The sequence below is a fragment of the Scardinius erythrophthalmus genome (genome assembly GCF_964197995.2).
Source record: "Scardinius erythrophthalmus genome assembly, chromosome: 2".
In the NCBI taxonomy this organism is placed as follows: domain Eukaryota; kingdom Metazoa; phylum Chordata; class Actinopteri; order Cypriniformes; family Leuciscidae; genus Scardinius; species Scardinius erythrophthalmus.
This window is the reverse complement of record NC_138222.1, coordinates 46,963,096-46,985,323: the sequence shown is the minus strand read 5'-3', so window position 1 is coordinate 46,985,323 and position 22,228 is coordinate 46,963,096. Positions and strand designations below refer to the sequence as shown.

General features: G+C 37.1%; 1 protein-coding gene across 5 annotated transcripts in view; it reads left to right on the top strand.

Annotated features, from left to right (window-relative positions):
* Window positions 1–475: 475 nt before the first annotated feature.
* Window positions 476–22,228, top strand: part of arrb2b (arrestin, beta 2b) — a gene marked incomplete at its 5' end in the record, with an annotated part of 42,084 nt that continues 20,331 nt past the window's right edge. For 2 of the 5 annotated variants that reach the window (XM_081359717.1, XM_081359715.1), the window contains one exon: window positions 20,962–21,152. In XM_081359717.1, coding sequence (XP_081215843.1) covers window positions 21,133–21,152 — 20 coding nt within the window. Of the gene's footprint in view, window positions 697–20,961; window positions 21,153–21,221; window positions 21,401–22,228 lie in introns of those variants that run through there. The other 3 variants (XM_081359716.1, XM_081359718.1, XM_081359714.1) reach the window with 3 other exon arrangements.

Here is a 22,228-nt window from a genome sequence, read left to right as displayed (position 1 = left end):
ACTGAAATTAAATGGGAGTCATATGCAGTCATAAATGAACTCCATATTAGTTTGTCTTGGAGAAAATTAACTATCGGTTCCCAGTCCATTGCAGTCTGTTGCTCTCCTGTTTAATGTCATATTATCATCATTTTAACATTTTAGTGGTATCCGATAACATTTCTACGGTTGTCATTTAGATGAAAATGCAAAAGCCTTCCAAATCCTGTCAGTTATATTGCAAACACATTTTCGCACTTTCTTCAAAGAACGCGGAACACACTCTTGGATACGCCACATGATACACGTAAATATGTAAATGTTTTAGTTTTTCCTCATACTGTACTAAGCATCACACGTTCGTTCTTAAAGACATTTCTCATTGGTAGTCCCCAGGGCAAAGAGGGAGTACTTCGTGACCCGTTGATGACGTTCTATATTTCTCCGCATGTGATTGGCTACTCGCGGTGCTCATCAAACTCCGAGGCCAAAGCCCAGTCGCTTGATGTCTGAAGCGGCAGCGAGCGGAGTGGGGCGAGAGGCTTCCGTCTCTGGGCTGCGGAAACTACCCTGCGAACGCCAGCGAGAGTGTCAGTGATTGAGGAAAGGAGGGACGCTTTACTCGAACTCTCGGCTCAGTTAAATACCCATTACAAAGCATCTTCCCCTTATTAAAGGAAAAAGGCCTGCGGAGATGGGCGACAAGGCGGGGACCAGGTAAGAGACAGTTTTCAGCGCAGGTTCAATTGCTGCTCTGACTTCTAATTTTGAAGTCACGATATCATATTCTCACAGCCCATCCTATGATGAACAGTCGCACCAAACCTCATAGGCTGGAGGGATGTCGTGGGAAACCATTAGTCTATTTGAGTGAGGTACTCGTTAGATCTGTGTAGCCTACAGGATATGCATCGGCACTCGAAGCGACCGCTCTTAAAAACATGATCACTGGACATCTTATGTACTTCACCCAGGGTGGGGTGACTGACCAGCACGCTATACCATAACTCTACAGCCCTCCTTGTAACAGCCTAGAAAAGCAATTGCAACTGAAATCTTCAAGTTATTCGTGGGAATGCGGCACAGTTGCTTTAACTGCTCGTGTTGTCTGCCGCGATCTGATGTTATCTTGTTGTTTGAGGACTCAAGTTGTGTGACTGATTTTTTTTTTTTTGCAGCGCTCGCTGCGGCTGGTCATATTTATTCTCTACAATAACAAGCACTTATTACAACGACAGGTTATTCTAATACTGCATGCATGTAAACGAGCTCTGTTCATTATTTTCCTCTCCACTGTCCGAAACTGTAAAGTCTGTCGCACCCAGTGCGAGAAATTCCTGCCCATCACTACACTCGCACTTCCTCAACTTTCAGAAAAGGCCTCGACGTTTCCTGTTGCAGCAAACAGTGGGGTTGAATGTGACTAAAACTCATTTTAACACCTCTCTCTATTTGTGTGTGCGTGTGTGTGTGCAGAATAGGCCTTATAGACGCAGTGTAGATGGATAGTCGAGTCGTGGGCGACCATGTACGTGCGCTGAGTTTGATGAGTAACCCAGCAATCCTCTCAGTTGTGCCTTCAGTTCTGCTTACATGTCACGGCTCACACCATCAGGAGGAGAGGAAACCCAAGGGCTTTCTGGTTCCCGTGTATCTATAGGCTACATTTAGGGCTTTAACAGAGGTGTTTCAGTCAGGTCACCCTGTTTTGATGTTGATTTGACATTTGACACAGTTAGTACTTCCATAATGCATGCACGACCCCCTTAGCGTCTGAAATAATTGTCAAAATCTAGTTTTTAGAGATGGAACAGTTTAACTTATAGACAAAACGGTTTGCATATTTTGTATCATATTCATCAAGCTTTTATGGCCTACTGTAATACGCAAGAAGGAAAAAACACCTCAATTTTATTCAGAAGTCCAAACTGAGCAATAACATGCAATTTGTTGCATTTGTTTTTCATATGGCTCTCAGTATTGTCTTAATAAGATTAGTTTTATGACCAAAGCTCTGTATTTTTAATCTTGGGGACAAAACACACAATGCAACACAATTCAATGATGATTGAGGGATAAACTTTCCTTAAGCGCCTGTTGTATCGTATTTTATGCATAGAGACATTTTTAAAAAGGTTTCTCTTGGAATAATTGTAGAATTTCTATCATATATTAAATTGGAAGATTCTATGTTATTATTGTTATTACTGTTGTTGTTCTTTGTATGTTTTTGTTGATTGTTTTTTAAGACAAAATTGTTAAATTATTGTAAACAATGTATTGAAGTGATATTGTTATCATAATTCTTTTTTTTATATTATTAAAATACTGTTGATTGCCATGAATATAGCCATTGCTGCTGATATGGTGTTAAATCATAAATAAATAAATATTATGTATACATTTTAACACGATTTTTCTAAATAAAAAAAAAATGCTTGTATAAACAAGCAAGCTTAAGTTGCTTCAGGCCAGTAACTGGTTATCTTAAAATATCGCTAACAACAGTTATTCTTGCGTTTGCTTTCTATAAAAATCATTAAAGTTTTCACAGCAAAAAGACACATGTCCTGAAGGTGGACATGAATTAGGTATGAAAATCAATCAGAGGGCAGAGGGCATGTACAGTAGTAGATTGTGTGCAACAGTTTTGATCATGACTGTTTAGAGGCCTTAGAAATGAATGTATTAAATATGATATTTTAGTATTTATAGGGTTCAACCTCACTTTGTACCAAACCTGTATGGCTTTCTTTCCTTGCCAGAACACAAAGGGTGTTTCAATTTGGAAACCACTCACATTCATTGTATGGATAAAAGATGCATGTGACTGGTGAAATATTTAAATTTTTGGATGGACTACTATACCTTTAACCTCTAGATTTCTCTTCGCAAGGCTTGGTTTTGCTGCCGAAATGTGAACGTTTGCTTTCAAAAGGAGAGCAGTGATTGTTGCATAGTTATTGTATTGTAATAAGATTAAATAGCATGACTTTTGTGCGTGGGGAGCAGTTGTTCATCAGCCCACAACAGAGCAGGCCATGCACAGCAAACTTAGCGCGTATTGATTGACACACATTCATAGCGCTGCAAAGCTGTGAAAGAGGCGTTTTATGTAGGTGTCATCGGCCCTTCTGTGCTTTCAAATTAGCCTTGGGTAAATTAAAGCTCGCTACCTCTCCATAATTGTTGAATTTATTATAATTTCCATTTATAAACATATTTTGCCACCTAAGACCTCATAGATCTAAATAGTATAGTCTTGCGTGTTTCTGCTAGGTAGATTCTGATTCAGCCTCTCTTGTGGTTCAGTCACTGGAGTTGTTGTGGAGGCTGTCTGGTGTGGGGGTGGTGGGGGATCGTGCAGCTCAGTGGTTTGTGCTGGTCTTATGAAATCCCCTCAATGTGTCTATATCTTTTTTTCATGTTTGATAATTGCACATTTTCCGGCGTAATGAAACAGGATGTATCAACAAGAGACCAATACTGTGATATCCGTTTTTCTTTTCACATATATGCTTGCTTGTTGTATTTTTTATTTTTTTGCTAAAACCAAGTTGCATCCAAGTTTAAATACAGTAATTGATTCCTAATAATATTTGTTTTGTCTTATTTTTGTACTTCAATTATGTTGTCTGCCTAATTTTTCCAGGTGGCAAAACTACTTTGGGTTACACTTTATTTTAAAGTGCCCCTGTTTCAGTGTAATTATACATTTAAGTACTGAGTAATATTAATTACCAACATATAATTAGGGTTAGGGTTTGGTTTAAGGTTAGTTGCTTGCAATTATGCATAATATACTGTTATTGTAAATTATTACACGGCTCTTTGGAATAGGCTACTTGATTCTGATTGGTCAATCGCGTCATCCAGTGGTGTGTTATTATCCTCTGATGACAACCGGTAAAAACTAATAACACAAGCTCATCTGGGTTACTGAAGTCGGCGCTATACGCTTAAGAAACGTTTTTTGTGTGTGGAAGTTTTATGTTCGGTGAGCTAATAAAATATTAAAACTCAAATTAATATTTGTGTACAATTCTTTATGTTATCCGGGCTTCGCAGACTCATGCAGCTGCTGCCATTTTGCGATGATTGTTTTGTACACTGTAATGGATTACAAGATAATAAATAGGTCTAATTTTTAAACTGTTAACTTAATCTCAAATCAATATCTTATATCCATAAAGTGGCAAAATGCCGTGTAAAAAGTGTTATAGTCATATGATTGTACCGTATCTCTTAAATGTCTGTCTAGTTTGAACTAGCCGCTTGCTAGCTACTGATTTCTTCATGGTGCGTTTAAAGAGCTAATAAAATATTTAGACTCAAGTCAATATTTCATCTAATTATTTACTTATGTAGCAAGTAGCCATGTAATAAGCGACATAATGTACATCCAGCTGGTTGTTATTGCAGAACAAACCCCTTCAGGGTGATCACCCTGTCTGTGTTTATCCTGCGATAATATCCGGCTGGATGTACATTATCCCTTACTTATGTTACAGGGACACAGTAAAAAAAAAAAAAAAACTACTTAGTTTTTTTTATAGATCCATTCTACTTGTGTTATTCTTTATTGAACTGATGCTTGGCATATTTCATTTTTATTTATGCATATAATGACGTAACATCTTTGTGCTCATCTCAAAATCTTCAGTTTAGTGATTTATTAAGTTTTTAGGTTTTACAAAACTTTGTTGTAAGTTTTTATGGTTTAAGTGTTAGACAGTGTGGCTTAATAGTAATGCCCATAAGAGTAAATACAAATGTAGGGATGCGGCGATAACGATAACCGATAATTCTTTATATTTGAAAGCTGATATATTGGCCAATAAATCTAAATCCAAAGTTTTAAATTATTGAGTGCCTGATTACAGCAAAAAAGGTTCACCATTGAAATCCATGTCCCAATCACAATTATTTATGATGTTCTCATTATACTTTTATTTAGCCTATAAAACAGACTTGCGCTGCATGTTGCACTTAACTGTATTTTCCATTTCAATGTGATTACAATCATATTTCAAGCAATTCAAAATCATAATGGCGAACAGTGCACATCTGAAGTGTCTTGGCTGAAGGAAATAATAAATAATTTATCGGCTTTAATATATTGGTCAAATTTTATTATCGGGCCGATAACGCTAACATTAAAAATGAACATATATCGGCCGATACCGATATGGTGGCCGATATATCGTGCATCCCTACACGAATGTATTAAAAGGAGCAACACTTAGGAAGCAAGCAATGGACAACAAGGGAAGAAGAATGAAATGGAGGAATGGGGAAATAAGGTGTAGATAGAGGAAGGATTCAAGAGTGAAACAGCAGGAAGGCTGTGTTTGCCTAATTTGAAACTTGTACAGCTGTTTTTAATACATCCAAGCCAAACTTTATTAGCTTGTGTATGTTTACGATGGCTCTTCAGTCCATTCTCAAGGGGTAGAGGACAAGAGAGATTTGTAATCACAGGGAATCACTTTAAGACCAGAACTGAAAAAGTGGAAGGAAACATTTTGTTCAGCATTAGTTTAAATGCTGAACAAAATGTCATGTAGCTCTATACCAGTGTTTTTGGATTTGCACCATACTTGCGCAATATCCTGCAGCTGAGTTAGTTTACGGGTGGTTAGTATATATTTCCCATACTCCAGCTTGTGTTGTGACATCTGCATGCTCAAACTCGTATGTTGTTGTCCTCTTTTTGTAGGGTGATTGATTGGTGTGGTCCATTAAATCACATCTGCATTAGTGCGATTAGCATGAGCGCGATTTATTCGTTTGTGCATGTTTTCACCTTCTCATGTTCTAGTTCTCTCCTCGTGCCCTTTCCACTCTCTCTTTCATCAGTGATTGATAATGTTACAGGCTCTCTAGTTTCTCTAGTTTGGTTTTTCCTCTTAGTCTACGGTGAACATTTGACTGGGGAAACATATAGAAATGGAACATTTTGTTTGTGCAATTAAAGGGATAGTTCAATAAAAAAAGAATAGTCTGTCATTTTCTCACACACGACTTTCGGTTTTCTATGAAACACAAAAGAAGATGTTTCGAAAAAATGTTAAACTTAAAAAAAAAAAATTGCCCATACAATGACCCAAAACAGCATTAGACCCCATTGACTTATTGAATGGGAGAAAAATGCTTTGACATTTTTCCAAATTTAATCTTATGTGTTCCACAGAAGAAAGAAGGTCATGCAGTTTGAGTAGAACGTCATGAGTATAAGTAAATAATGATAGATAATGTATTTTTGGGTGAACTATCCCTAGAGTCTCATTGACCTAATTGGAAAGGGTGCTATCAGTAATGGTTCACAACATGGTCACAATATTGCTGTTGCTACACAGGTTTGTGTGTTGTGTGTGTGTGTGTGTGTGTGTGTGTGTGTGTGTGTGTGTGTGTGTGTGTGTGTGTGTGTGTGTGTGTGTGTTTATCTCTCAAGCACATACACACCTCTAATTCATCAGCTGATGGTTCCATTATCTCTTTTTAGGCAGAAAGGGCAATTCACTAGAGACTATTTAGACACCTGTCTGCACTGATGGATTAAGTCTCTAAATTTAACTGGTGGCCAGTTCCTCTAACATAGTCTAGTTTGTGGACTGTTAACCCTACTCATGGGATTTTGTCCTAAATGAATGATGTTCTGCTCCACGGGTTTCGTTTTCGTAGATGTTGTGGGTTTATGTCTGCTGAATAAGGCCACACTTGCAAAAGCTAAAGCTCACAGTACATTTTTACATTTTATGATATGAAGAAAATATGTGGTGCTCGCCAGCCCAAAACTTGCCACAATCTGGTTGGTTGCCATGGAGAGTCATTTTAGTCATTTTCAGCTGGTTTGTATACTACTAGGGTTTTCTGCGTGGGTTAGGGTGTCAGTGTAAATCTATGTTGTTGTTTTTCCCCCATTTTATCATCTTGCCAGATATAAATCGCAAGTCTGGTCTTGACTTACTTAGAAAAGTAATATGATAGTTTTCTTTAATAAGCCACACACTTTAAGCTATCATCCATGTAGCTGGGGATGAGTTACATATGTTTATTACTTGGGCTTAGGGGTACTTTGAACAAAGTTCAGAGCAGTAGAAGTTGAGCAGTAGTAATCGTGATTCTTGTCTTAGCAAGCAGTATCTTTTGCTAAAAATAACTGTATTGTACTTTTTCTATTGTCAGGAGTATTGCCCTGTGCATATAAGATATTGTAAAGCTCTTATCACGGGAAGCTGGAATTCTGAAGAATTCAGCAGTTTAAGTTCCCAATAGGAAGTGGTCTAGAAAAATAACATTTACACACACAGCACCTCACCAATGGAAAAATAATATAATGGAAAAGCAATCTCAGCTGGGTTCCTTTTTTCCATTATATTGCTGTTTTAATTAGGAAATTGCTTGTACTTGACCTCTATATCTTTTTTCCAAATAACTTTTACTTTGCTCCTAGATGTGGGCTGTAGAAAGTACGGCAACAAGCTCTTTAAAATAGGCTGTAATTATGGGTGCTTGTGCACATTTGCTCTGTGACGTCACATGGTGTCTGAGTGGTTAGCGTAGTGTTCTGTAAATTGTCTGCACGTGTAAACGGCTGACAGGTGATTATAACCAGACATCCTTGGTGCTTCCCTTGGCTCCATCCTAAGACAACAGTGAGATTGATTAAGTCCCTCACACACACACACACACACACACACACACACACACACACACACACACACACACACACACACACACACACACACACACACACACACACACACACACACACACACACACACACACGTTTACTATCTCCATCCATTACTGGCTCTATTTTTCTCAGCACTGTCTCTTCCTGCTTGGTCTTCTCAAAGCTTTGGTCTTGCATGTTTTTTGCATTTCAGACATTTGCATGTTCTCTTTGCATGTCTAAATTCATAATTTTTAATGCGCACACACCACCAAATGTGAGTGTCCAATTGTTTGTCATGTGGGAGGATTTGTTTACAGTATTTCTGAGGTTATCAGGGCTTGATGTTAAGCATTTTTCTGGTTCTCGTCTTTAGGACAAGGAAACTATTAGGCATCTGGAATATAGTAAATTGGAAAGCATGATTTTGCTGCCGTGTGGAAAAAGAGCAACAACAAAAAAACTTTGAATGCATTGTGAATGAAGCTTACTCAACATTACAACAGCAGTTCCTATCAATATCTTAGAAGATATATAGAAAATAGCCTTAAAAAATTTCATTTACAGTTACCGGCACACGGTGGAATCTCAGTCTCAACCAGGCTAGAGTAAAATAATAACACGGTTACAAGGTGTGTATCATTTAGGGTGCTTTCACACTTGGTTCGATTGCCTGTTCCGAACCCGAGTTCGATTGCTCCCCCCTCCCCCTGCCCCCGATGGACTGTGTTCACATTATATTATTTGTATCTGAACCGCGGTACGCTTGCGTCATTAAGCTGCAGCTGGCGCGTACTCGTGTTGCTTGGTAACTGCTATGAAAAGGCGTCGAAATGGATAGAATTGCTCGCTTCACATTTGTTCTGCTTTATTTGAACCTTTGGTTTTGATTTTCAAAGAAAAGATACAGAAACACACTTGCGTCTGTCTGCCGCAAAAGTATTAAAAACGTTCCAAAGACAGCGGGATGTCCGCCGAAGACGATTTTTGTGGAGGCAAGCAGAAATCATCTCTCTACTTGCAGTGCGTCAAACCCGGTTTTCATCAAGGTAAGCGTAGACCCTTTTACAGTTGTTAAACACACACGCACGCACCACTTTATACGTCATCAATAGCGGTTCACTTATGCGATTTGGTACGATTGCGTTCATATCAGCAGCGAACCATACTCGAGTTCACATGAACCATACCCCAGACCACCTTTTTAAATGGTCTCGAGCGGGTGCGCACCCGAGTTCGGAAAACAGCGTTCACATCATCCAAACGAACCGAACTCTGATGTCATTCGAACCCGGGTGCGCACCAAAAGTGCTAGTGTGAAAGCGCCCTTAGACTACTTTATTAGATAACTCCTGACCAACCGGCACTAAAGGCCCAGATATACTGAAAGCCAAATCAAAGAACTAGTGTGACGTCATTTAGAACAAAATCAGGCCAAAACGAAAGTCATTTTGTGTTCCTTTCGGGAGTTTGAAACAGCTTGCAAAAGCGAACTTTCAGGAACTTTCCGGCTAGTTAACGCATTCGAACTACCATTGGTCCATGGTGATTACGTAATTGGTAGGTGTGCTCTGAGGCTCCGCCTTCTTTGACGTGGAAATCTTTGCCAGTTCATTTCTTCTGTTCAGTTTCTTGAGGTTGGATGTCCACGAGTAAAAAACATGGACACTGGAGAGCCGTTTTATAGTGGAAAATGTTGTTGTAATTGATGCTTGCTTTTAAACAATCTATTGTATAAAGTAGTTTATAAGTAAACGTGACAAAGTGGCGAATTGCAGAGCTCGTGCAAACATCCACATCGCTATGATCAGATGCTTTCTTAACTACTGTTTTCTCATCGCTGTCATTTTGTTGTTTGTTTAGCCATGAAAGAAAAGCGTGCAGCACATATTAGCATAATTATTTAAACGGCGCTCCTTTAGCTGCCTGGGTGGCGTCAGGGCGTTCGCTAACAGTATACCGCTGCTCACATATTTCAAACTTCTTTTTACCCCAAAGCGAAGAACGAAAAAGGACTTCGCCGTGAGTATATCGGGGCTTTAACAGTAGCTGCTGTTCAGTTCGCATACTGTTGCTCTCCTTCTACTCTCTTCTAAACTCTTCCCTCTCTTCATTAAAGCTTCAGGTGAAGGGTTGCCAGATATCACCAAAAAAAGCAAAATAAGTTCCTTAAAAATGCAATATAATAAGCAGACATCGCAAAATTGTACCAGGGGAACAAATTTATGCAATATAACTAGTAAGCTTATATAGTTATTCGCACCAATATCCTAAAAAATGAAAAGGCAGGAAATGCAATTTATTATGAATGAAATAGTTCAATATAAAGTATTAAAAAAATTATAAATTGATTATCCCTTTAATGCATTATTGGAAAAGCCTTTATTTTATACAGCTGAAGGAGGACTTAATTGAAGTGCTATTTTCTTGTGTTCCATTAACTTTGTATTTAGATATAGTGAACTTGAAGAACGTTGTGTAAGCAGACTGAACCAAAGACCGCAGATTATACAAGGAAATGGGATCTGAGCTGCTATTATTAATGTCTTGCTTTCTCTTGGCAGCGCATGCCAATTATCAATCAACTTTGAAGTGTCACACATTCTTTTCCATGATATTTTTTTTCTGTGGTTGTCCTAAACTAAGTGTTGATCCTGAGTTTATATTTGTGTTGTGATGTGTAAACCAACCGTAAAGTCCAATCCAATGCTTTGATAAGAAGAACCATCTCTCGCCTCTCTCTTCAAGAGGAAAAAAACCTTATGCCTAGATCCAGAAACTTATTTTGAGTAAACTTGAATATAGTAATGAAATATAAGATTGCATATGCATAACTCATGAATATGCTCGTTTGCAGTACCTCTCCAACCTTTTGCTGGTTTAAAGATCTTGGTTGTTTCCTCTGTCATTTCAAGTTCCATTTTGCTGAATCTTGTTTATCTCTTAATCATGTCTTTGTGGTCATTGTAGTTTCTCAGACAGAAGTAACACTTTGTTTTTGTTTTAGCATTAGTTTTACAGTATATGGCTATTACTGTCATAGGGATGATAATAATAATAATTATTATTATTCCAATTGTTTGGTTTCCTAAGACACCAGTGTGAATGTAATGTAGACTGCAGCTATATCACATCTAAAAAGAGGGTTGAGTCCCCTTTAAAGTTCACTGACTTTTTTTTGTTTGTTCAATTTGCACACTGAACATGAGTTGGAGCTCTTCATTTTGAACTTTCAAAAGTTCACCAGATTGATTAATTTAACTTTAAAATAGACCTGCACAATTCTGGATAAATTGAGAATCACAATTTTTTTAAATTCAAACAGAGATCATAATTCGCCCATGTTTGTGAACAGACAACGAAAGAAGATTACATGTCATGTACGAGAGGTTCTGACAAAATGTTAATTGCTACAGTCTATTTAAAATGTTTAATTAATCTTAAAAAAAAATAGGTTTCAATGGATGATTCAGTGACTCGCTCATAAATACTACACTTGTTAGAATAATGATAATTCAATGACAAATATTTTTACGTCACTTGTCTCCACCTGGTGGTGCAACGATATAATCAATACAATCGTGTGGTTGAAAAGACTGTTTGTGATAGTCTCACAAAATCATGTGGGAAACACTGAATTCCCCTCAAAGGCAGGTCCAATGTTTTAATTCATGGGGCCCAGGACAAAAAAATGATTAGGGTCACAAGGCTTAGGACAATGTTCCCTGACAACAGCATGACTTGCAGTGGCAACTGGAATATATTTCCATAAACAAGGGCGTGCAATGTTTTTCATTCCATATTTGTCTGTTTGGTCTGTAAGTTTTGCTGTTTTCCTTGTTCTCTCTTGAGCTAGAAAAACATGCAAACACGCACCCAGAGTCAGCAGGCAACAGGAACACACGCCGAGCGGTGTTGACGCAAACTGCATGTTCAGGAAGGCAGCGAATGCTTGACTTGTGCCTTTCTCATCTCTGCTCTCGCATTATCTGCATGCATCTTTCTCAATGCTATTGCTTTTTCATTGTTTGGACTCATTGTATAAACTCTGATCATTTCGATTTTTCTCATGTGTGAGTGTGGGAGACATTATTCATGTTTGTACATGTGAGTTATTGCAAGGCTGTAGCTCTTGCGTTGCCCTGAGGTTGGGTTGTTATTAAGTGTGTTTCTGAGGGAGACTTCAGAAAGATACTGAAAGGACTTTATTATGTGGAATATGCTGTTCCCATAACTCGTGTCATTTTTGTTCTGATGTTTAGACGGGCCAGACGAAGAACTGAGGAAGCTGAAACCCTCTGGACAGCAACTCTGATTCAGTGTCACCTGTCACTAACTAATACTATCTACTTCCTGTTTGTTAGATTTTCTATTTGTAGAGGCCGCTTTCCAACTAAATGTCTAAAGTATTTGTGAAAACTATTCAAATATGCAGGGTCAAATATTAACTCTCTCCAAGGGTCAAATGTGAGGGGAAAAAAAGGACATTCAAGTTTCTAAAATAAAGTGACATTCTAGTAATAATGGACGCGTTTGTGTTTGTTTACATACACAGTTCTCTGAGTTTGTGGAGCTTCTTTTTTTCTTTTTTTTGGCATTTATGTAGCAACAAATAATATATTGCAAAATGTTGCAATATTTTACTTGCTGCTGTGCTGCTGTTTTCCACAAATAAAGAAAATGATTCCTTTTTGTTTATCATCGTTTATTTATTTGTCTCATTGAACTGTCATTGAACTATTTTTTTTTTTTTTCATATTTGTGGAAAGGTCATTGTGTCACATCCAGAAATATATACGACTGGACGTTATTCTCTGTTCTCCCACTCTTGGCAGGTGTGGCAAGCTAATTTTGGACCTCACAGATATGAATGTTTTCAGGCTGGTAACTGAACCACCTGACGGTCAAATGCAATGCCAAAGAAATGCAACAAAGTTGCTAGATCATATATAGTCTTAGAATATTTGAAAACTCTTTAAAGGTCATCTATTAATAATGTTATAATACATTATGAAGACCGTCTTCTTCTGGGCATGATTCTATGGAAGCTTGTTTCCGCCACAAAATAAAACATTTTAAAAGATAATTCCGACTTTATTTCTCAGAATTGCGAGATATAAAGTCAGAATTGCGTGAAATAAAGTCGCAATTGCGTGTTATAAAGTCAGAATTGCGAGATATAAAGTCAGAATTGCGAGATATAAAGTCAGAATTGCGAGATATAAAGTCAGAATTGCGTGTTATAAAGTCAGAATTCTGACTTTTTTTCTCGCAATTGCGACTTTGTATCATGCAATTCTGACTTTATATCTCACAATTCTGACTTTATAACAGGCAATTGCGACTTTGTATCATGCAATTCTGACTTTATATCTCCCATTTGCGACTTTATTTCTCAGAATTACGACTTTTTATCTCGCAATTGCGACTTTATTTCTCACAATTGCGACTTTATATCTCGTAATTGCGACTTTGTTTCTCACAATTCTGACTTGATATATCGCAATTGTGAGAAAAAAAGTCAGAATTGTGAGATAAAAAGTTGCAATTATTATTATTTATTTATTATTCAGTGGCGGAAACAAGCTTCCATATGATTCAGTACTTTGCTGAAAATAAATCAATTAATATTAATGCTGTGAGGAAGATTTTAACAGCTAAATAATGAAACCAATAGGGATGCCCCTAGTCGACTAAACGTTGGTCGACGAGGAGAAGCTTTGTCAACCAAATTTGAATTAGTTGGTTAGTCACAGGAAAAAACCTCCACAGAAGTGACAAAGTCACGCAGTGATGGACAGATCATTAACACGGCTGGTGCATGTGATAATTACAGTATGTCGTGCAGGAAATCCAAATGATCGCCTATCATTCATCAACCTCAAATATTAGGGGTAAATAGAAGCTAAGGTTTGCGTGAAGAACGTTTGTCTCTTTCTTTTTCCTCACACCGAGGTGCCACTGGAATCTTTGACACTCACCACAAGTTTCTCTCTCACAGCGATGCCTCTGTCTTCCTATCTGCTGTCTGTCTCTACTCTGATGCTTTTGCATGTATATATCTATCTGTGTGCGGCCCATATAGCTCAAACCCTTGCTGGTTTCTCTCACCTACACAATAAGAACAGGATGCGCACAGGCAGAATGAAGGAAGTGTGACCACCACAAGATTAGGCAAGGGCTCTGACTCCACTCTTCTCCTCCTTCCTCTCTCGCTCATTCTCTATTTATTTATTTTTTTTCAAACTTTTTCTGTCAACCTTTTTCTTTACTAATCGTGTTTTTGCAATTCTCTTCCATCGTGTTGCAGATTCATACACATTTTTTCTTTGTTGTCGATAGCGCTTGGGCTACTTCATTCATTTATTTACTTACTTTATTTACATATTTATTTAGAACAAAAATTGTGTACATTTTTTGGATTATAGTACCTATAGAGTTAGTGTGGAAAAGGGTCGAGTTTCCTTTTCGGGTTTTCTGGCTGGAGAGAGAGGAAACCGGGATGAGGATATATGATGATTCCGCTAAAGCGCAGCAACCTTTCTTCCTCAAACTGATATGGGAACAGAATGGAATGTGTTTATTAGCTGACTTGTGACATTATCAGCTTTTTTGCTCTTGTATGCTTCCTATACTCTCACCAAAAGAGAGGCCCAAGGAGCTCCAATAACTGTCCTTCTTTTTTCATGACTTGACATTTTTCTAAGTTCACCCGCTCTTGTGGCCAGGTAATTTTGGACCTCACAAATATGAATGTTTATCCTTAACATTAAATGAATATTTCACCAGAAGAACATTTTCAGGGCAAGATTATGCTGACCGAGTGTGTTATCTTTCACACAGGTCTAAGTGTGAGACGTGAGAGAGTGCCACCTTGGCATTGTGTGCCACATTGTTGCTTGCTAATTGCTGAAGCATCACCATTTTGTAAAGATGCGGCCTCCAGCACTTCCTTTTAGGGGTGAAACGGTTTTAGGGGTCACAGTTTCTGTACTGTATGTGCTGTCAAATAAAAATAAAGAAAATATGAACAAATAATCAAACTACAAGCAACAGCACAAATAAATACAATACAAAAAAATTATCATCGCTGTTGTAGCGTATTGGGAAGCCAGAATTAGCCGAACTGTCTGTCTGTTTTGCGCGTTGTTATTTTCAACAAACCATGTTATAGATGCGTCGTCAGATTTAAGATGAATTGTGGTGCAAGTGCATTTTAACACCCCTACGTCCTTCGTATCTCTCTATCTGAGGTTTTCAGAGGATCCTTCCTCTTTCAGACCTTCATTTCTTGTCTTCAAACACACAAGTGAGACTCATAGAGAATAAAAGCTAGTGTCAAGTTAAATATCTTGTCAGATAAACTGTTTCTCTTATTTGTTCTCAGTTTATTCACTTGTGCGCTGCTTTTGTGTGTTCCCTGTAAAGATTTCCTGAGAGGGAAACGGTTCATTTCTCTGATGGACCTCTGTGATGGTCATTTTCAATCACTTGAATGCTCAACCCATTAAATGTGAACAAGATGGTGTAACTTTGGCAGCAGAATTGGAGTTGGTGTCATCCACTGAAGTGTGATGAATAAAATATAATAGCGGCCATGGGTTTCATTCAATATCACTTTACTTAGTTATTTAATCATGCAACTAAAAAGTAGCTGGACTCTAACTACTGAAAATGTTTCTTGTCATACATACTGTTTATCGAAATACACTACTCTTCACAATATTGGGGTCGGTAGGATTTTTAAATGTTTTTGAGAAGTCTCTTATGCTCACCAAGGCTGCATTTATTTGACCAAAAATACAGTGAAAACTGTAATATTGGGTACAGTGTTACAATATAAAATAACTGTTTTCTATTGTAATATATTTTAAAATACAATTTATTCCTGTGTTTGGCAAAGCTACATTTTCAGCATCATTACTCCAGTCTTCAGTGTGTCACATGATCCTTCATAAATCATTCAAATATGCTGATGTGGTGCTCAATACATATTTCTTATTATTATCAATAGTTTTCAGGATTCTTTGAATAAAATGTTCAAAAGGACCGCATTTATTTGTAACATCATATGTGTTTTTACAGTCACTTTTGATTAGTTTAATGCCACTTTCTGACCTCAAACTTCTGAATGCTACTGGTATGCAGTGTACAGTTGTCATGCTGCTCAGTAAGCAGTGCACTAGTTCTCCAGTAGTGTTACTAATCATTCAGAGTCTCAAACCGTCCGCAGTCAAATTTGAAAAGACCTTTCTTTACTTAGTGTCAGTACATTTGAGGACAATAAGAAAACACGAGGCCTGAAACTGAGTGATAATGCAAATCATAATCAAGTGCAGTACAATTATGCTCATTAATGTCATGTTAATATCATTAATTATGAAATTAATGTCAAGCACTTTGCTTTTTATAGTGTTTCCTAAACACTGTATTTTCACTCATCACAGTAGTTCTGACAAGTGTAGTTTTCTCGCCCCCGCCTTTTATTTTCAGGAGTAAATGGATCCTCAACTACATATCCTGTTTACTTCACAACATTCACAACATTCTGATTCATAGTATTTCGGAGAAAATATGCAGGAACTTTTATATACATATTGTATATACAGTATATTACATGGAATTATGAGGTCACCAGTTTGCTGCAATGTTTGCATCTTTTTAGTGTTTTATCAGTAGTTACACATTGACTATTGCTGCGCTAACAAAAATGTTTTAGTCAGTTGACCAAATAGCTCTTTTGCCACAATTCAGTGTTGCATTTACTACAGTAATGTATTAATTTGACCTCTTTAAATGTTTTATTTAAATCGGGGGGCAATGTAATGTTAATCATTATAAAGATTAAAGAAAGATTGTGTGTTGCAGTCATTTACATATGCCATAGTTTTCCTGTTGCTTCATTTTAAGATGTTCCTGACTTCATAATGTTTAAATAATCCAGATTTTCGTTTATTGATTGCATTCGCAACATAGAGATAAATCATGGCTTCTAGACTCTCTGAAAAGGAAGAAGGCTCATTTGTACCCATTTATGTATTTGGAAATGAAAGTTATTCTGTGAATTGCATAACTGAAATATGCAGGGTACAAAAGTTGTAGTTTAATGCACTGTAAGCCATAATGTGTGTTCGCACATAGCAGTCTGTTCCGCATTTTATATGACATTGAAAGCCAGTATATTATGAGCCATTTATAGTTTAATGGCGGGCTCTAACCAATCATTTATTTATTAATCGCTCGTTCTCTTTTACTGGCCTTGTGCTTGCACCAGTCTAGATCGTTACTCAGTCGATCGTTAATTCCATCAGTAAATGCAAAAGCTGTCGTCTCTTTTTCCTTCTCTCCTCGTGACTTCATTCCATTCTTCTGTTGTTGTTTTTTTCCTTCACCTCCAAATTTTTGGCTCCATGCTACCGCAGACGCATTCGGTGACGCATGAGCCGTTTCTGATCCTGAAAGCTGAAGTAGATCTTCCTCAGTCAGCAATTACCAGTGTGCTGTGCTGTCAGCTTCTCCAGCACCCTGATTTCTCACTTTAGCCTTTGTGTGGCCTGATGGAGCTTCCATAATAACTCTCAGTGGCACCCGAGAGACAAAATGTTCAGAAACCGTGTTTAAAACACCCGTAAGCTGATTTAGCCTGGACATAAAGTGGATTATGAAAGCACATAAATAGACTAAAAACAGGAACAGAGAACACAATCGTGCAATTTGGCACTTCCTACTTTTGTCTCATTGAATTTTCAATGTGTTTGTTTTTAACACCTATAAGTTTTATAAATATGGTAAGTGCAATTTATAGTTTTTTTTGGAAGGATGGAGTCATGAACAATGTTGCTTTTGAGACCCAGACATTCCTGTCGAATTAGCCTTTTTGGTCGTGACCCTTATTAAAATACCAGTGTTAGTTAGTGTTAGTGTTTATTGACTAGTGCGTCTCTAGCCGGTCGCTGCTCATTGGAAAAGCGCACAATCCTTGACAAATGACGCACGCTGTAATCTGCCGAAACAATAGGCAGAATTCAGTGGGTGATTTGGTATTAAGTCTTGGGTTTAGCCTCTGGCCGTGCTGAAAATTGACAGCCACTAATGTGGGAACACACAGACTCAGATCTTGACTTGGTTTTACATGAGAAAATGCTGTAAACTTCTGCGTAATCTTGTTCGTAAACATCAACCAGCTCTGCAGTGTTTATAGCCTGTGGTATCCTGATTATACTGGACACTTCATTATTTACTTGCATTAGTCACGAAACCAGGCGGCGTTACTCAAGTGAAGTGTGTTAGTTTTTTTATTCTTTTTTTTTTTTTTTTTTTGCAATACTTTCTTAATATCAAGAGTAAACTATTATATAGGACTTGGAGTCCAGGTCCAATGTAAATAAATCACTAAAAATGTAAATGATAATGTAAAAACATGTAGGCTAAATGTAACCATAAATGCAACTTTTAAATTGCTATTTGCTTATCTTAATCCACGTTCCATCTTTTTGCAAGTTCTTTATCCATTTTTCCAATTTGTTTTTTAAATAACGGTATGCGTTAAACAAACAGTAGAATGTGACACATGACCTCACTACGATGCTTATTTATTGGCTCAAAATTTTATTTTGAAAATACAAATGGTTCCTCTTTTTCTGTGTAAAAATATCTTAATTCTTGGCCATCCTGTTTATTAAATCAGGCAAGAGATGATAGTTACAGTCTGTTCATTTATCACACTTAAAGTTAATGTTGAGTGCATTGCATTATGGGATGCAGTGTTCCTCACAGTCTTCTCTGCTATGTACTGCACATTTTGCCAAATCTAGAAAATAATCCAGATATTCTATGCATAGAAAAGAAAATTCACATAATCTGCACAATATCCATATTAAATACTGTGGAAATAGTTTTCCAAACATAGACTAAAAAAAAGCATTAAACTGAATCACACCATAATAAATATCAAGTAATTGTGCCGGGTGTAACTCTGTACCTTCGTGTGTACTTTTACAAGGGAAAACCAGAGGTTAGAGTGTTTAATGTGATCATAATTGAAGAGTTGTGCTTGCTTTTTGTAATTGATTTACTTTCATGCTCGTACAAGGCCACTTTATTTTTGTAAAGCTTTTAAAAAATAATGTCTGGTCTTTACAGTACTCTCGCCATCACCCTCCCTCTCGGCATGTCTTTGTCCCTCTATCTGCCTTGATAAATGTGCCTTTATTTAGCCCCTCTTTACCCTTCCCAAATTAAATTGAGACCCTGATTGATTTTCCCATCTCTCTCTCTCTCTCTCTCTCTCTCTCTCTCTCTCTCTCTCTCTCTCTCTCTCTCTCTCTCTCTCTCTCTCTCTGCTCACAGTCCTTGGCTCTAATGAAGGTGCCTGGTCGAGTTTGTCTCCTCAGTGTGTGTGTGTCCTTGTGCTGGAACTGGCTCCATTGTCAGATCTGTAGGAACGTGGCTACTTTTTTAGAATGATGTCATCAATGTTATCCATCAGAATCAGTCTTGGCCTCTGATTGGCTGAGGGTGAATTGAAGAGATTTTAGGAAAGAAATGGAGAAGTAACAAAACAGATATAAACAAAAAAATCTGAGCAAACATTGTGTAAGTACAAACACACTGTGTGTGTTTGTACTTGTCTATAGTTTTTGTTTAGTTGTATGTCCAAAAATGGTTTTGTAAGCAAGAAACTTAAAACGCACTGACTTAAAGCCAGTTCAAAGGGTAAGTCTTTTGCATTTTACATTTGAATGAGGGTACAGGAACTATTCTCTCTCTCTCTCTCTCTCTCTCTCTCTCTCTCTCTCTCTCTCTCTCTCTCTCTCTCTCTCTCTCTCTCTCTCTCTCTCTCTCTCTCTCTCTCTCTCTCTCTCTCTCTCTCTCTCTCTCTCTCTCTCTGTGTGTATGTGTGTCTATTTGTGTACAATTACTAATATTTGCATTCCTGCAGAGCAGAGATATATGGTCTTCTGTATATTTGTGTATGTTTCTTTGCTGTGTTTGTAAATGGATGCCAGTAACTAGGATACGACCAGGCAAAATGATCCTCCATGATTTAACAAAATAAGGTTTAAACCACATGTTTGAGGTGATCTGTGTGTGTTTTCAGTAACATCATATGTCTGCTTGAGGGTAAATATTCAGCCTGACACTTGGCATATGGCAGCCTTAAATGTTTCCCTTTCAGAAATGTATCACGGTAACTTTACGTTCTGCAAAATGCCTAAAAGCAGTTGTTAGTATACAGTAAAACATAGTAAATTAATATGGGTTTGAATATTTTAGTGTCTTTTTTGTTGACCTTGTAGCTAGTACCACTTTAGCACTGTGCAAGTGTGCAATCTTAAACATTTTCTGTAATATGACATTTTGTGTGTGTGAATTTTCAGCATTATTACTCCAGTCTTTAGTCACGTGATCCTTCAGAAATCAGATTTTCTGCTCAAGAAACTTCTCTTATTATTATCATAATGGTGAAAACAGCAGTGCCTCTTAATATTTTTGTGGATACATTACATTTGTTGTATTCAGGATTCTTTGATGAATGTAAAGTTCAAAACAGAATTTATTTGAAATAGAAAACTTTTGTAACATTATTATTGTCGTTAGTCTCTTTACAATGATTTTGATGAATTTAATGCATAACTGCTAAATGAAAGTATTAATTTATTTTGAACTGTAATGTAATTATGTGTGTGTGTGATAATTATCTTTTGTAATAATATTTTTTTAAGTAATTTAATGCTTTGTGTATATGTGCAAGCACATAATAAGCCGCTTCACTTCACATTCACACTGCCTGATGTTCTTTTTCTCCAATTTGCGGTTGCTTTCTCTCTTCCTTTCTTCAACAAATGCATGCTCTGTATTTGTGTGTGTGCCTTGAACTTTATGCCTCATTCTGTTGTCATGGTAACGCAAAAAAAGCTCATCTGGCTGCTATGATAACCAAATACAGCATATTTAGGCAAGTGTGCAGCTTAACTGGGATAAAGTGCATAAAAACCAGATCATGGTGTACATATGCGCTCCTTTTAATTAACCCTTTGTTCTGCGAGCCTCATTTCCAGTTGATGAAGAGCATATTAGGCAGATTGCATGTGTGTGTCTGCTTCTGATGAGGTTTCTGAGTGTTTCTGAGCTTCTATATAAAGTCTGTGGTTTTTAGCAGGTGCATGCATATGCTAGCTGACACACAGACCGAGGTGCGAATGTGTGAATGTGGCTTTGGCAGCTTACCCACCCAGTTTATCGGTTATGCAGTATTAATAAGATCTCTTCATTGAAGAGCACTGGTCAGGCTGGTGACTTTCATAATCTAAAAGTGTGAAGAAGAGGAGGGTTATGACTTGATGACGTCGATATATAGGAAAGAAGTTAAATGAATCATGTTCATTATCAATGAATGTGAGAAAGGAAAGGAGATAAAGAATGAAGGAACTGAAGATTGAACAACAAAAATATGGAAATTGAGCAACAACAGTATGGAAATTAAATGTGTCGGGTAAGCAAATAATGAGTAAAGAGAGAGATGGAGAAGTGTTTTTAAGAATCTGTTAGAAGTTCACAAGTTCACACTTGCATATAATTAGATGGAGTAAAGGTTTATGCGTATTTGGTGTGCGGTCTGGGGGGAGGGCTCGGAATTTGGTCCGAACCCAGAGCATTCCCCCCCGTGTAAAGGAGTAGTTAGAACTAAAAGTGTGGAGAAGGGGTTGTGGAGGGATGCTGATAAACTGTCAACGAACAGAGGTAAGTCTGCTGTAGATATTACCTCTTATCGTTGATTAACTGAATGCTTCCCACTCTTTGTTAATAAAACATTATTTAGAGGTCGACCGATTGATCGGTTTTGGCAATTAATCAGCACCGATAACTGATTGCTGGGACAATCGACTATCAGCAAAATACAACTAACTTGAATGATCAAGGTTTAATTAATATATTAATATTTTTATATTTAAAAAGTACAGTACATTTTCATAGTTCAGTACTGTTTTTCAATTTTTGTAATAAAGTTCAGCTCTATTTTATGTGTTTTAAGTATAAAAGTTTTTAATGAATTATAAAAATACTTCTAACATTCCAGAGGAGAGCATAATTTTTTAATCACGAAGCATTTGAAACATATTTGGATTGTACAAACCATAATATTTGTTAAGTTGTGTTTTCCTCAGTGCTTGTCATATCATTTACTTAATATCAGAATAAAAAATCTATTCGCTAATATTGAATCTATGCACTAATTCTAATTGATAAAGTTTGTAGCCTTTTCAGTTTAACTTTATGACTATGTTTGATAAAAAAAAAATCACAAATAGATCAAAACACTATTTTTCGCATTGAGATCAATTACCACAGAGAGCATTAAACAAGCTGAACTAAATGCCCTCACTGTTTCACTGAAAACATCTTGACTTTTTAGCTTTTAATTGTAATTTCTCTCTAAAGGACCACTTGATTGAAGGGCAAGTAGAACATTTGGCATAAATCAAAATTTGTTCTGTTATTTATTGTTTTGTGAGGCTGTTATTGTTGCTTTTATTACAAAACAACGCACCCGTTTTCAATAATTGTTAC